The following is a 15,961-nucleotide window of genomic DNA, read 5'->3' as shown; positions in this document are numbered from 1 at the left end:
AAAATCTTCCAACGGGTCGGATTTCCTCTAATCCAATATAAAACGATTGATGCATCACTCCAAAAATTAAAGAACATGGGAATTCCGGTGGATAAAAACTGCGTTAGTACCCATTTAGTTAGTTGGGCAGCCAACACTGCACCAGAGAGTTCGATTCGAGGAATTGTTAGTGGCTTCGTGGGCGTGACTCGACTCCGTGCTGCTAATAGGGCCGTGCTCACTCTACCGGATTGATATTGTATTCGGAGATAAACACAGGCTACGTATGCTTGCGAGGAGCCGTCACAAAAGACGTGTAGGTGGTGTGACTGTAGTTCACCGGTCTGGTGACCAAGCCATCGAGGTATTTTCAACTTTTCAATGTTTGGTAAATGATGTCGGAATTCTTCACATCGGGCTTGAAGAGAGTAACGGGCCGTCCCAATCGAGAGCGGATTGGTTTTTGTCGGATGTCTCGGGTCGCCACTGCCAGATGTCCTTTAGTGTACACTTAGCAGCAGTAGTGGCAGGTACTATAAAACCTAAGGGATCATAAAGGCGAGCGAAAGATAGGAACGTTTAGTAAAGGAGGGGCAGGAAGGGCAAATCGAACCTTGAAGCTATAGAAATCCTTATAAAGTCCCAGAGATTTAATAGTCTCCTGGAAATTTACTTTTACATTTCTCTTTTGAGCCATGTGGTGGTCAGAAATTCCAGTTAAGATCTGTGGATGATTTGTAGCGGTGGGCCAATTAAGGGATTAAGGGATGTCGTTAAGGGATTTTCCGTTCGAAGTGGTATATGTTGCGTCGTACACCACCCGAACTTTGGTCGTTGTACTGTCCTCCTTTACCACGGCGTGGTGTGGGAGAGTACATGGTGAGAAATACTGTTGACCTCATGGAGTGATCATTTGATGTCGAGCTTCTGCGGTAGTGACTTTGGAGAGTTTCTTAAGGTCAAAATATTCCTTGATTTCTTGAATATTCCTTGATTTCTTGATATTGTTGTTTAAGTGTGTCGTTTCAGTATAGCCGACGTTCTAAGAGGTGGAATCTATTGAGTGCGATTTGGTGAGATTTTCCCTTGGTAAGATCTTTGGTGAGATGACTTGTTCCTTGTCAAATTCAGTTTTTAACGGAAGCCGGACCAGGTATTTTCCATTGGGTTGTCTGGTACGCTGGAAATGATCTTCACACCATTGTTATTCTGCTGTTAACGTCCTCTCAGAGCTGATTCGATCGAGATCGAAGAAACTCTTTACCAGTACATCCGGATTAGTCTGATGTCATCGAATGGTTACCACATTTGCCCTTGTTTCATTGCTATGCCCAAACACGATCCAACCTAATTGAGTGAGTTGAGCAAAAGGTTGATTTGAAGCTCCTTTCCGTAAATCTGCCAACAACAAATATGGTATTAGATCTACTCCAAATAACGCGTCGATGCGGCCTGGTCTAGTATAGGTGGGATCCACCAAGTGTAATCCCTGAAGATGCTGACAAGTGTCCACGTAGACATTGCTTCTTGGTAAATGAGAGGTTATCGAGCTGAGGACATACGCTGGTCGCACCAGATGGTGAAATTGAGGGTCCGTACATGAGCTTATGACTACATGAGCCGGTGATCTGTGCTGTGACTAGGCGACGTGGAAGTCCCAGTAACTGAGTGGCACGTTCTGTAATTAACGTGCCTTCAGAGCCATGATCGATTATGGATTATGGCTGTGGCCAAAATGGATCGAGTTGACTGCGCGGCAGTGCTGGCGATCAGCACTGTAGTGGAATCGGAAGGTTGAGCAGTTCGGAGCTATCTATTTTTTGTTCCGTTCTGAGGAATCGATGATGAGATGGTATACGTCGTGGGGAATTGATGTAGGGTATGGTGACGATGACCGCATTGTAAACAGTTCTTGTTGCTGCCACACTGCGATAAAAGGATGCTGAGGCAATTTAGATTGATGCTGATTGATGCGATTGATGCTGAAGCAATTGCGATTGATGCTATGGAAATTTAGACATGCCTTTGTATGGTCAATTATACGTTTGTGGGCCTTGGACAAAAAATCAGGAAATCAACCGCAAAATGTGTTTCCCCTTATAGTTTATGCAAGAGGTGGGACCGCTGGTTCCAGTCGTGGTGTGGAACGTGCTGCCCTTGTAAAAGCCAGAACCCTTTTGCTTGGGATTTTGGCGTGGATAATTTGTCGATTTTTTTGATCGTAGAGTTTTGCGTGGGCTGTGAACATTTCCGGTTCTCAATGATGTTCATCCTGACGAGGCGATTGTTGAGGAAGGTTTCCAAGTCGAGGAAACTCGGAATGTTGCTGGAGTTTCCCAAGAAAAGCTCCCAGGCTTGTGCAGTTGTCGTAAGTAGTCTAGCGATCAAATGATGGACTATCCATGCCAGAATGGATATTCGTTTTGAGACGATTGAACTCGTTGATGCATACGTTTGTTACGTTCAGCATATGTTTGATCTCTGATGAGCTTTCCCTTGAGATAAAGGGTAAGTCCTAGAGGGCGTTCATGTGGTGCATGAATTGTAAACGGGGGTTATCATAGCGTTTGGTGATGAGATCCCATGCGATTGTGCAGGCGCCATCCGTTAGTTCCATTTGGTGTACATCTTGGTCCTGCTCTTTAGGCAGTGCTTGCTTGAGGAAATGGAATCGCTGAATATTGGACAACGCCTGGTTCTGGTGAATGAGTTGCATAAACAGATCATGGAAAGCTGCCAATCTGTATACTTTCCGGAAAAGTTAGGTACTGGCAACTTTGGAAGTTGGACTGCCGCACCAGGGCCGAGCATTTTAGGAACAGGCGTCGCTTGTTGCTCGGCGCACGCTGGTAGCTGCCTGGGGAAAAGTGTTTCGGACTCCGTAGATATTAAACAGAACGCTGTGATAAATTTCTCTTCGAACTGGTCCGCTAAATTATCGACAAAGTAAGGGTGTGTGGGGTAGCCAGCGCTTACAAACTCTTGATGATTCTTGTTGAATTGCCGGCTTATTAAGTTGAGTTTGGACAGGCGCAGTTGGAAATAGGGCTTCGTTTTCCGAGACGTGCTGTCCTTCTTGAACTTTACTTGGAGTTTGTTGAGCTGATTGTGAAGATCTTTCTGGAGCGCAAACAAGCTGTCGGCGTTGCCGCCCTTTGCCATTGTTTCAGACTCTGCACTGGAAGTGCTCGCTGGCTTGGGCTGGCTCATTTTGCGTATGCACTCACACTTAATTATGTATGTATGATCTTCCAAAGTGAGAGAGCGATTATGGGCTAGTTTGCGCGACACGTGCGATGCAAAGTTTGATTCCGTTATTTTCGCTTCCTCTTTGTCAAAGAGAATGAAGGAGTTGAAAAGGAGAATAATTGTTCCGGGTTGAGATTAGGTTTCCATTAACGATTTTGATGGAAATGTTGGAGATGACCATGGATTGTAGAGTCGTGTGTGGATTGTTGCCGACAAATGCCGTTCATGGGCGTAATGTCATAGTTGAGCACAGTTCTGCTCGGGGGTTTTGAATCCAAACGACTAGACACAGTTATGCATTGAACTTCATTTTATTTACTTGCTTAATTTATGTTGGTTAATTTACAATTATATTTAATGGGTCAGCTTTAATCCCGCGTGGTTTTTCTCTGACCTTCTTACGACTTACGTACGAAGCCTATACGATCCTTACGACTTGATGCAGATCTCCACGTAATTCTGGTACTCGCATCGCGCCCCCATGACGAAGTTTTTGTGGGTAGCGTAAGTTATGCAGAAACCTTTGAACATAAGCCATAACGAATAATAATTTGTTATATGATGAAAAAGAGGTTATGATTGAGTCGCCTGTGATGCTGAGTTGGTTGATGTGGGTTGGTTGTCTTCTTTCTTCGTGATGTTGGTCAGGGGGAAAAGAGTACGTGTTCTTCGGTCTTCCAGTGTTCCAAAGGGTCGGATTTCCTTTAACCCAATATAAAACGATTGATGCATCAGTCCAGAAATTAACTGACATGGGTATTTCATTTGTAGCCAGTTGTGCAGCCAACACTGCACCAGAGAGTTCGATTCGAGGGATCGTTAGCGGCTTCGTGGGCGTGACTCGACTCCGTGCGGTCAATAGGGCCGTGCTCACTCTCCCGGATTGATATTGTATTCGGAGATAAACACAGGCTGCGTAAGCTTGCGAGGACCCGTCACAAAAGACGTGTAGTTGGTGGGACTGTAGTTCACCGGTCTGGTGACCAAGCCACCGATGTATTTTTAACTGTTCAATGTTTGGTAAATGATATCGGAATTCTTCACATCGGGCTTGAAGTATTGGGGGTAACGGGCCGTCCCAATCGAGAGCGGGTTGGGTTTTGTCAGATGTCTCGGGTCGCCACTGCCAGATGTCCTTTAGGATACTCTTGGCAGCAGTAGTGACAGGAACTATAAAGCCTAAGGGATCATAGAGGCGAGCGACTACTGAAAGAAAGGAACGTTTAGTTTAGGTAGATCGAACCTTGAAGCTATATAAATCCTCGTGTGGGCTCCAATAAAGTCCCAGAGTTTTAATAGTCTCCTGGAAATTTACTTCTACATGTCTCTTTTGAGCCATGTGCTGGTCAGGAATTCCGGATAAGATCTGTGGATGATTTGATGCCCATTTCCTGAGTTCCATTCCAGCCGATTTTAGTGTAGCAATAAGTTAATTTCGTATTTCCAATGCTCCATGAACAGTATTGTGACCAGTTTGGACGTCGTCGACATATACTTCATTTAATAAGACTGGAGTTTCTAATGGGTAGCGATGTTGTTCGTCGTGAGCGAGTTGACGGATTACGCGTATGGCTGTATACGGTGCTGATGCAGTCCCAAAGGTGACAGTATTTCGGCTGTACTCGGCTATTTTGTTTTGATCATTCCTCCATAAGATGCGTTGAAATTGAACATCATCCTGGTGGATGTCGATACAGCGATACATTCGTTGGATATCTGCTGCAAACACGTAAGGATGTAGCCTCCATTTCATGATGACTCCTCCTAAATCGTTTTGTAGCGGTGGGCCGATGCACAATATGTCGTTAAGGGATTTTCCGTTCAAAGTGGTACATCGTGGTACGCATCGTACACCACCCGAACTTTGGTCGTCGTACTGTCCTCCTTTACCACGGCGTTGTGTGGGAGAGTACATGATAAGAAATACTGTTGACCTCTTGGAGTGATCATTTGATGTCGAGCTTCTGCGGTAGTGACTTTGGAGAGTTATTTGAGATCAAAATATTCCTTTATGATCGAGTGATATTGTTGTTTAAGTGTGTCGTTTCTGTTTAGCCGACGTTCTAAGAGATGAAATCTATTGAGTGCGATTTGATGAGACTTTCCGATGACTTGTTCCCTATGAAATTCAGTTTTTAACGGAAGCCGGACCAGGTATTTTCCATTGGGTTTTCGGGTGCAGGTACGCTGGAAATGATCCTCACACCATTGTTCTTCTGCTGTTATGGTCCTCTCAGAGCTGATTTGATCGAGATTGAAGAAACCCTTTATTTCCAGAAACCCAGATTAGTCGGATGGCAACGAATGGTTACCACATTTGCCCTTGTTTCATGCTATGGCCAAACACGATCAAACCCAATTGAGTGAGTTGAGCGGCGTGGCCTGGTAAAGGTGGGATCGGCCAAGTTTAATCCCTGAAGATGCTGACAAGTGTCACGTAAACATTGCTTCTTGGTAAATGAGAGGTTATCGAGTTGAGGACATACGCTGGTCGCACCTGATGGTAAAATTGAGGGCCCGTACATGAGCTTATGGAGAACTCTGTACTGAATCTACAGATGTTCTTTGAGTTATCACCGATCCCGGTGATCTGTGCTGTGACTTGGTGATGTGGAAGTCCCAGTAACTGAGCGGCACGTTCTGTGATTAACGTGCCCTCAGAGCCATGATCGATCAAGGCTCGAATAACGGCAGTTTGTCCGGTGCTGTTATTATGTAGTTGTACAAGAGCTGTGGCCAGCAAAACGGATCGAGTTGACTGCGCGGCAGTGGTCATCAGCACTGTAGTGGAATCGGAAGGATGAGCAGGATCGGAGCTCTCGCTTGCTGAGTTCTGAATAATCGGTGATGAGCTGGTATACGTCGTGAGGAAGTGAAGCAGGGTATGGTGACGATGTCCGCATTGTAAACAATTCTTGTTACTGCCACACTGCGACAAGGGATGATGGATGCTGAGGCAATTTAGACATGCCTTTGTATGGTCAATGATTCTCCTGCGGGCAAAGCAATCCTTGGACAAAAAATTAGGATATCGCCGCAAAATGTGTTGCCCCTTACAGTTTTCGCAAGAGATGGGACCGCTGGTTCCAGTCGTGGTGTAGAACGTGCTGCCCTTGTAGAAGCCGGAACCCTTTTGCTTGGGATTTTTTTTTTTTTTTTTTTTTTGTTTTTTGTAATAGCAGGGTAATGTTTATTTAAAACTGTCCATTAGGGACAACCATTAAATTTTATCACGTAAACTTCACGTATAGATAATTTTAAATATTAATATGGTAGAAAAAAATTAGAGTAGTAAGGGGAGGTCCAGCGGGTGTGTCCTTTTAAGTCTTCTGGGTTGCTCGCTGTTGTCCAGCAGGGAGCTGGCCAACCGGTTCGGGTGATTATGAAGCCTCTGCATGTAACGTGCGCTGCTTCTTTGTATCTCGTCCTTGACCCAAGGGAAATTGAGAACCTCGTGGATGGTGCGATTGTCATGATAGACGTGGGCCCCAGTGGCGATTCGAAGGGCTCTATTTTCGAAAGCTTGCATAGTTCGGACATTCGTCTTGCTCGCAGTGCCCCAGAGCTGTATGCCGTACGTCCAGATAGGGCGTATTATTGCCTTGTAAATGAGGAGTTTAGTGGAAGTTCTCAGCTTCGATCTCCTACCCATAAGCCAGTAGAAGGATCGAAGACTTTGATTAGCCTGTTTCCTCTTCTTAATCAGATGGGGCTTCCAGGTGAGCCTCCTGTCTAGGGTGAATCCCAGGTACCAAGGATTGTCTACCTGTGGATTGGAGAGCCTTAACAGGTTAACTGGAGGGCAGTTGCCTTTGCAGAGAAAAAATGTGGAGGCAGTGGACTTCTCATTATTGACGGCAGTGTTCCATCGCTTTTGCCAGTCGCTGAGCAAGTCAAGCTGCAATTGCATCGTATCGGCTGCCCCCAATGCGCTATCGGCGGTGGTAAGGAAGGCGGTGTCGTCTGCATAGGTTGCTGCGAGCAGGTCAGGCCTCTGAAGAACAGGGAGGTCGGCCGTGTAAGCATTGTACATCAACGGGCCAAGAACGCTGCCTTGGGGTACACCAGCGTGAGCTTCTCTAATACCGGAGATGGCCTCGCCACATCTAACAGCAAATTTACGGTCTTCCAAGAACGACTTTAGGAACTGGAAGTATGGTCGGGGTAGGCCAGTCTTTAATTTATATAGAAGACCGGGATGCCAGACTCGGTCAAACGCCTGCTTCACGTCCAGCATGACAGCCATGCAGTACTTCTTGGTTTCAAACGCGTCCAGGATGCACTGCACTACCCGATGGCACTGCTCTGGCGTACCGTGTCGCCGCCTGAAGCCAAACTGGTGGTCAGGGTTCTGAGGAATCGGTGATGAGATGGTATACGTCGTGGGGAATTGATGTAGGGTATGGTGACGATGACCGCATTGTAAACAGTTCTTGTTGCTGCCACACTGCGATAAAAGGATGCTGAGGCAATTTAGATTGATGCTGATTGATGCGATTGATGCTGAAGCAATTGCGATTGATGCTATGGAAATTTAGACATGCCTTTGTATGGTCAATTATACGTTTGCGGGCCTTGGACAAAAAATCAGGAAATCAACCGCAAAATGTGTTTCCCCTTATAGTTTATGCAAGAGGTGGGACCGCTGGTTCCAGTCGTGGTGTGGAACGTGCTGCCCTTGTAAAAGCCAGAACCCTTTTGCTTGGGATTTTGGGGTGGATAATTTGTCGATTTGTTGATCATAGAGTTTTGCGTGGGCTGGGAACATTTTCTCAATGATATTCAGGCTGACAAGGCGGTTGTTGAGGAAGGTTTCCAAGTCGAGGAAACTCGGAATGCCACTGGAGTCGTAGGTAGTCTAGCGATCAAATAATGGACTATCCATTGCGTGCTAGAATGGATATTCGTTTTGAGACGATTGAACTCGTTGAGGCATACGTTGGTTACGTTCAGCATATGTTTGATCTCCGATGAGCTTTCCCTTAAAATAAAGGGTAAGTCGTAGAGGGCGTTTAAGTGGTGCATGAATTTTAAACGTGGGTTATTATAGCGTTTGATGATAAGATCCCATGCAATAGTGTAGGCGCCATACGTTAGTTCCATCTTGGTCGTGCTCTTTAGGCAGTGCTTGCATAAGAAAATGGAATCGCTGAATATTCGACAACGTCTGGTTCTGGTGATTGAGTTGCATAAACAGATCATGGAAAGCTGGCCAATCTGTATACTTTCCAGAAAAATTAAGTACTCGCAACTTTGGAAGTTGGACTGCCGCACCAGGGCGGAGCATAAAAGTCCCGAAAAACCGTTTTTTCTAAATAAATCAAGATTTTGAGGGTGTTAGAAAAATTTCAAACACGGTTTTATACTATACTCGACCTAATGAACAATTCCTACTAGGTCTCTTCAAAAGTTCCAAATCACTGTCGCACTGTGATATTTTTGAATGGGCCAGCTTTAATCCCTCGTGTTTTATCCCTGACCTTCTCCACCACTCCGATCTTGCCTTGCTTGCTCTACGACTCTTCTTAAACAACTTCTTTACTAGGGGAGAGAAAAACAACTAAAGCTTTGCGAAGATTATAGGGAGAAATCTGGATGGATTCTAAGCTCACTGAAGATAGTTATCGGTCTATCTTCAGTGAGCTTAGAATCCACCCAGATCGAAAAGATAAATAACACCCGTACACATAATTATCGGCCAACTATATTTAATATTTGCTATATTCGATATATCCTATATATCAATTTCGGATCCGACCGAAGTTAGCTTTCCTATTTTGTTGTATATAAGCCGGTTAGTTTTCAGTAACTACACCCTGTTGGGGTGTTCGTTTATTTCAAGGCTTTGAAAAATCGTCAATAACACAGGCGAGTAGAGATATTTCTGAAACCACTTTGGAATTTATTATCGCACTTGTTAGATTGCAAAATCTTTATTTTTTACAATTGCCTTCCTTTAGGAGTCATAAGACATGATCCGCGGTGCGTATTGTAGTCTCCTGCGGCTATAAAACGATCGCCAAGTGAGTTTTAGAAGTCCATGAATTGTCCTTCCGAAGTTTTAAGCGAGTACACGGCAGCGATTGAAACATTTCTGTTACTTGTATAGATGTGGCCAGCAAGAAGTTTTTTGCAAACTTTTGGTGAACGTTCCGACATGAGCTAATGTTTCAACTAATTCGGATGATGTGTGCGATAGATTGTGTAGCCTCTTTTTTAAAGGTTTTTTGCTTGTGAGGTCCGTTTCCGCCAGTAGCGTAAATTTCTATTTATTCCGTGAGACCTCATTACCATTGCCTGGTGTTGATATTTGTAGCATATGTATAGATTACACAGTGCGACAAAAAAAAGAAAAGTTGGAGGAACTTTTGAAGAGACCTAGTAGGAATTGTTCATTAGGTCGAGTATAGTATAAACCATGTTTGAAATTTTTCATACACCCTCAAATCTTGATTTATTTCGAAAAAAAAGGTTTTTCGAAAGTGTTTTGCTCTTAAAAATTCCTGAACGCGTAATTTTAGGCCGATTTTCAATTTTTTCACGTTTTTTAATAGTTAAATGTTGTAGCTTTTGAAAAAAAAATACATATTTAATTTATTTAAACAAAAAGGATACAAATTTTACAAAAGAAACTGCCATTTTTGAATTTTTGTCATGTTTTTCAAACTTTGACGCCATTTTTTTGGGTACAACTTCCAAGAAATGGTATCATTCTTAACACATATCAATATTGTCTCATTAATCCTGAATAAAACAAGACCAATTTCATTAGGAAATTATGAAAATTGTTGAAGTTATTACGCTTTTCCAAAAACAAGTCAGTCCAATTTTCATAGCGTTCCGGAGCAATAGTGTGCCATTCCATTCCGCCTATTCCTTTCTTTCACACACTTTTACTCCGGAGCGCTAGTAAAATTGCACTGACTTGTTTTGGGAAAAGCGTAATAACTTCAACAATTTTCGTAATTTCGAAATGAAATTGGTCTCGTTTTATTCAGAATGAACGAGACAATATTGATATGTATCAAAAATGTCAGTTTCTTTTGTAAAATTATTATCCTTTCTGTTTAAATAAATTAAAGATGTATTTTTTTTTCAATAGCTACAACATTCAACTAACATTTATTTTAAGGCGTATGAAAAATTTCAAACATGGTTTTATACTATACTCGACCTAATAAATAATTCCTACTAGGTCTCTTCAAAAGTTCCAAATCTGTGTCGCACTGTGTTATTAAGACTGTTTTGCTACGAGAAAGTAGATAACCATCTTCTGGTTTTGTTTCGCGATGTTCATGGTTAGTCAAGGTTTTATATATGATCTTTTACTATATGCCAAACCCTTACGTGGCTGTTAAAGCTAACTAAAATTAACAAAAGGTCGTCAAGATATACGAATATCAATATCAAAGACGTAGCTAATGGCCTTGAGATTCAAGCCAAAGCGGATCTAAAACAAGGCGATGCTGATCACCCTGAGCGGTAAAAAAGTCGAGTTTGTCGACAGCTCTACCTAACTTGGCACTATCATAACATCAAACAGTGTAGTGATAAAGGTCGTGGACAATATGGACTTTAAATCCCCGAAGACTACACCGCGATTTTTTCGGGTTCAATTCCCTTTATTAAACTTAATGTAGGCCCAAATGCTTTCAGCTGGTACATGCAGTAGTTTTTCTCGTTCAGATATTCGGACACGGCTCGGAAGATCTCTTCAGTCTTTATTTGCATCTTTAGGCGTGACTCTTTCACTCTTAACTGTAATTTGCAAGCTTTGGCTGTTCATTTGTGTTCAACAACAATTATTGCTGAGGTAGCAGCAAAAGGTTTTGAGATGGTTTTGGTATGAATTCTTTGCCTTTATGTCAAGATGTTTATTTTTTGCAGGGTAAACTATAAAGATCAAAAGCGATCAATATAAAAATATGATGTGTGTGCTTTTGCCTACTGTTCTGGAGAAATTAATAACGGAGTGACCATATTTTGGGACTTCAACTTTTCACTAATCTTCTCATCGGGAATGTTAAAAAATTTAGGAACATTACCTCTTGGTGAAAATATCATGTCTTTTACAAAGTAAGGATGTTGTGGGATTTACATTTGATATCACGTGTACCCGAAAGATGCTTGATCTGCGCCATATTTCCAATATGTTTCCATGTTTTTCGCAAAAATAACTTTACCATCACGAAAAGTTTATATGGAGATTATTTCACTTTTATTGAACAAGTGAAATTTTATTAAATTTTTTATTAAATTATTATTTATTAAAATTTTAAATTAAAATTTAAAAATTAATTCAAAATACACCAACACATAATTATTAATTATATATTCGAATAATTTAAAATAACAAAATAATACATTTTTTTAACGGTTTTTTTAACTGTTTTATTTTCCAGGATACTGAATTTGCAATACTTAAGTTAGAAGGAAGTATTACAGAAATGCAGCACGAAATTGAGCTACACAAGGATTTGGTAATAGAAAATCATAGAAAAGCTTTATCGTGGGAAACAAAATATAAGCTTCTTGAGGAAACAATCCAATGGACAAAATCGGAACGATCATTAGATGGTGAAATGGGGTTAATGAAAAGTGAAATACATCGAATGAACATAAGATATACTCAACTGAAGAAAGCGCAGGAAAAGCTTGTTCATGATTTAGAACACTGTGTAATGCATCGTGAACAAATATTTGTTAGCGCATCAGTAAATGAACATGTAAAGACAAAAATAACGAAACTGAAAAATGTTTCTCAAATTCAAGTCAGACTAGATGAAGTTCAAAATAGAGCAAAACTAACTCGAAATGAAATATTATTTTTGTCTGAAAAACGTTTAACAGAGGATGTAAATAAAATTGAGCGCATGATTTATATGTTAAGAAGAATTCAATCTGATCTCAATGACATTCTTAAAGATGATTCTAATATTCGGGAAAGAATAGAGGAAGGTATTTTAGCTAAGCACGCTAATTTAGAACAAATTATAAGAAAACAAATGAGAGCCAAAATATATCGAAAACTTAATCTTGTCAAGTCTCAACAGAAAGTGGCTCGTGCTGATATGACTGTGCAACAACTATCAACAAAGCAAAATGAACTTAATGCTGTGCTAAAAGAAATAGTTCAAAATCTTATTCTAGACTATCCAGATAAAAAATCTTTCTTTATGAAAGTTATTCATGTTCTTAAAGAATAATATTTTCTGCCTAAATAATAATATAATCTTATAAAAAATGTTTATATTTATCATATGAGTGTCAAATGATATGTTTATTTTGATACTTAATAAACACTATTATAATAAAAATAGTGTCATCAATAAACCAACATAACGAGTTTTTAATAACTACCATGTTCAATTAAAGAGAAAGCGCAATTTCGATTTTACAATTTTTTTGGTTTCAGTTTCAGACCAAATCAGCCAAGCTAGTTTCCCGTGGTAGTCCACCGAGTCCGGAAACCTTCGATTTGGCTGGAAGGTTTCCGGACTAGCCAGGTTAAAACACAGATTTTAATCAGCATTTTTACATGCTGCGTTCTGAAGATGGGGTCGGGAAAATTAAAAATTGTCAACGAGCTAGGCTGACTTTTTGTGATTTAAGAAGCTATAGCCGCCTCTATGTTTGCAAAATACGTTGAAAGGCGCGTTTTCATTTACTGAGCGTTTTCAGGTATAAGCTGCTGGTTAGAAAAAAGAGTTGGCCCAATTATAAAGCAGAATATCAAAAATGCATTAAATAATATGATGATGTTTATTTGATGTTATGTTAATAATGACAATAATAATGCGTTAGAGCGGGATGATGATCTAGAGCAGGGGTGCCCAAGCTCAGCATAGGACAGAGCAAACTCGAATACCAATGCAAAAAATCACCAATACATTAAAGCTAGAAATTTTTTTTGCAAGTCATGTCGGTATACTGAAAAAAATTATAGTACAATTTTCAATGGAAAAAAGTAATACAAAAATATTTATGAAATAAAAATTAAAAACTGTAATAAAGTTATAAATAAAAGAAATTCATAGCTCAGATGTTAACCATTCTTTTTGAGATCTCAACCAAAAGTAATTTTTTGCAGTGAAAAGTTTTCGGTAATAAAAAAACGAAGTGCCTTCGTATTAGTACGAAAAACTGAGACACTATACAATTGTTGTTGCTTAACTTGAAAAACGAAAAATTGTTTTTGTATTTAGCCCTTTCCTATGCTACGAGCGACACACGTATATAAAATTTCATTTCCCATATAACGAGCAATTCCAACAACAAAGGAGCTCCGAGAGCAATGGGGCTGGGCACCCCTGATCTAGAGTGAAGATAAAACCGCGGCTAACGGAGCGGAACAACCGAGAAAACGAATCCGCGAGACCCAGAGCAAATCCAAGTGGCGACCGTTCGAATGTACTGTGATGATTATGAGCGGCCAGATTATGAACGAGATGACGAGCGTTATAGCGGAGAATGTTGGCAACGGCGCTAGATACTGACGAAATGGGGATTGAATGATCGTAGAGAGGTGTAACGTCACATGGCACAGAAATTATTTTCAGCCCGATTTTCGGCGGTTCCATGACCCGACATACTCCCCCCGTTAGAAGATGAGCTTTCAACTCCAATTACCAGCTCAGTAACTCTTGCAAGAGGCCACATATAGCCGCTTGATATAAATCCTTGCAATGTCTGGCTCGCTGAAACTGAAAAAGGGCCCTCCGTTCAAAAATTGGCCAGGGGTCAGGACGTCAAGATCTTGTAAATCCGCTCATCCGCTCCGCTGATTCAAAGCTCATCTTGGATCCAGGATAGTGCGACGGTACAAAACAAACAAACATACTTTGATCGATATGCTCCTAACTTGAAGAGCGGGGACATTAGCCTTGCCACCAACTCGGCTCCAGTAATTTCCAGGTTTAGCACCAGAAGTCGCTTTATAGCAGTGATGCCAATTTGTCCTTTTTCCGGAAAGAGATGTCCTGTTTCTAACGCTTCATACCGAAAATTTGAAAATCATCCTGTCTTTGAAATCTGTCTTTATTTTTAAATCTTATATTAATTTTGTTTTGTTTTTTTAAATAGTTGCTTTTGCGTTCAAATTTAAATTTACTATCAGCTGTAAAATATGAAACAGGTGACAACTTTTCGCGGTTGCCATACATACATCAAAAGTTTTGTTTTCAAAACTTGTATTAAATTCAAAATGCTAAAAGAAATATATAAGAAAAAGTTTCGGGATTGCTGGCTACTGTAGCCTGATTTTAAAGATTAGATTAGCCGACATAATACGGACATTAACAAAGCTTATTGCAAATGCAGTATTAACTTTAAAATTGACCAATTAAGAGCGCACATGACGAAAAAAATACAGGTGCAAAATACGTCAAGTTTAGTGAAACAAAATAAAATTAGTTTCGAGCCGGTCAAATCATCAGAAACTTGTCGCCAAGAAGTTGCGATCGTTATGTTTATAGCCTAGCATTCTGCTATTGAGCCGGTATGTCACCTAAGTGAATTGCTAAAGACACATTTTGACGCCTGTTCAAGCATTGAACTTTTATAGAATTTTTATAGAAATTCATAAGTTAGAGTTTCAAGGGATCGGACCCATGAAATACGAGATAAACAGCATGGTCTAAAACCGATCCCCTGCAGCCTAACATGAATAACACAAACATAAGCATCATAAATAACACAAACATAAGCGCATCCGCACTTGAGAAAGGGTCGCATAGCATGTCAGCGTGCAGTGCGTTGATGAGTAGTTTTAAATAGATTTAAGATTCTCATGTATCGTACTTATAAGAGAACTTTACCGAATAAAATCAGTTTCCATAAGGAGCTCATTGGAGTAAGACCTATTTATTTAGGGCTCCTCTTAACAACGCCAAGAAGGTTAAATTGCACAGAACCAAGTGCACTAACCTTATTAAAAATGTAGTGTCAGTGCACTTTAATAAAGATCTGCGTCTTGACCTGAGCAACGAAAAGTTCAGCCTGGTAATTGATGAGTCTACCAATATAAGTATAACCAAGCTTCTAGGTAAGTAACAGTCGTTAATGTAGCCAAATATATTTAAATTTTTGTGTTTTCAGGGGTTGCTATAATATATTACAGCGGTCAATGCGAGAAAATTCAATCGACGTTCCTTTCACTTGTTTCAATTGAAAGTGGAGACGCACTAAACATAACCAAGTGCCTCCAGGATGAGCTGTCTCGCCTTAAAATTCCCGTATCAAACTTGATAGGAATCGGCACTGATAACGTCAGTGTTATGGTGGGTAGCAAAAAAAGCGTTTATACATTCCACAGTGCGACAGTGATTTGGAACTTTTGAAGAGACCTAGTAGAATTGGTCATTAGGTCGAATATAGTATAAAACCGTGTTTGAAATATTTCTAATACCCTTAAAATCTTTTTTTTTTTTTTTTTTTTTTTTTTAACGTTTTGAATGTTGAAATTTTATTCCTAAGATTAGCTAGATTTTTAAAAATACTTAGTCTAAGCGTTACTTAGGGCCAGAGGTGATTTAATGGTTTTTTTTATTTTAACTTATTTTTATTTATGATTATTGTCGGGTCAATCAGCAAGCAACTAATTTAAACACAACAATTAATAAGTAACTGATGTTTTGCTGGTCGCAAGCCGACTCTCTTTCGGCCGCTCGGCTTCGCTACTTCGGCGCTTATAGTTAGCGAGCATCCGCTCAGCCTATTCTGCAAGGTTGACGCC

At 40.6% G+C, this 15,961-nt stretch overlaps 1 protein-coding gene across 2 annotated transcripts in view; it reads left to right on the top strand.

Moving 5' to 3' along the window:
- Window positions 1-12,542, top strand: part of l(2)41Ab (lethal (2) 41Ab) — a 212,838-nt gene extending 200,296 nt beyond the window's left edge. Inside the window, exon 6 of one of the 2 annotated variants that reach the window (XM_043211565.2) lies at window positions 11,631-12,542. In XM_043211565.2, coding sequence (XP_043067500.1) covers window positions 11,631-12,434 — 804 coding nt within the window. In that variant the 3' untranslated portion in view covers window positions 12,435-12,542. The remainder of the gene's footprint in view (window positions 1-11,630) is intronic. The other variant, XM_070277131.1, reaches the window with a different exon arrangement.
- The last annotated feature ends 3,419 nt before the right edge of the window (window positions 12,543-15,961 follow it).

The sequence above is a fragment of the Drosophila bipectinata genome, chromosome 2L, assembly GCF_030179905.1.
Source record: "Drosophila bipectinata strain 14024-0381.07 chromosome 2L, DbipHiC1v2, whole genome shotgun sequence".
In the NCBI taxonomy this organism is placed as follows: domain Eukaryota; kingdom Metazoa; phylum Arthropoda; class Insecta; order Diptera; family Drosophilidae; genus Drosophila; species Drosophila bipectinata.
The sequence above is the reverse complement of the archived record's forward strand: the minus strand, read 5'-3'. Positions and strand labels throughout refer to the sequence as shown.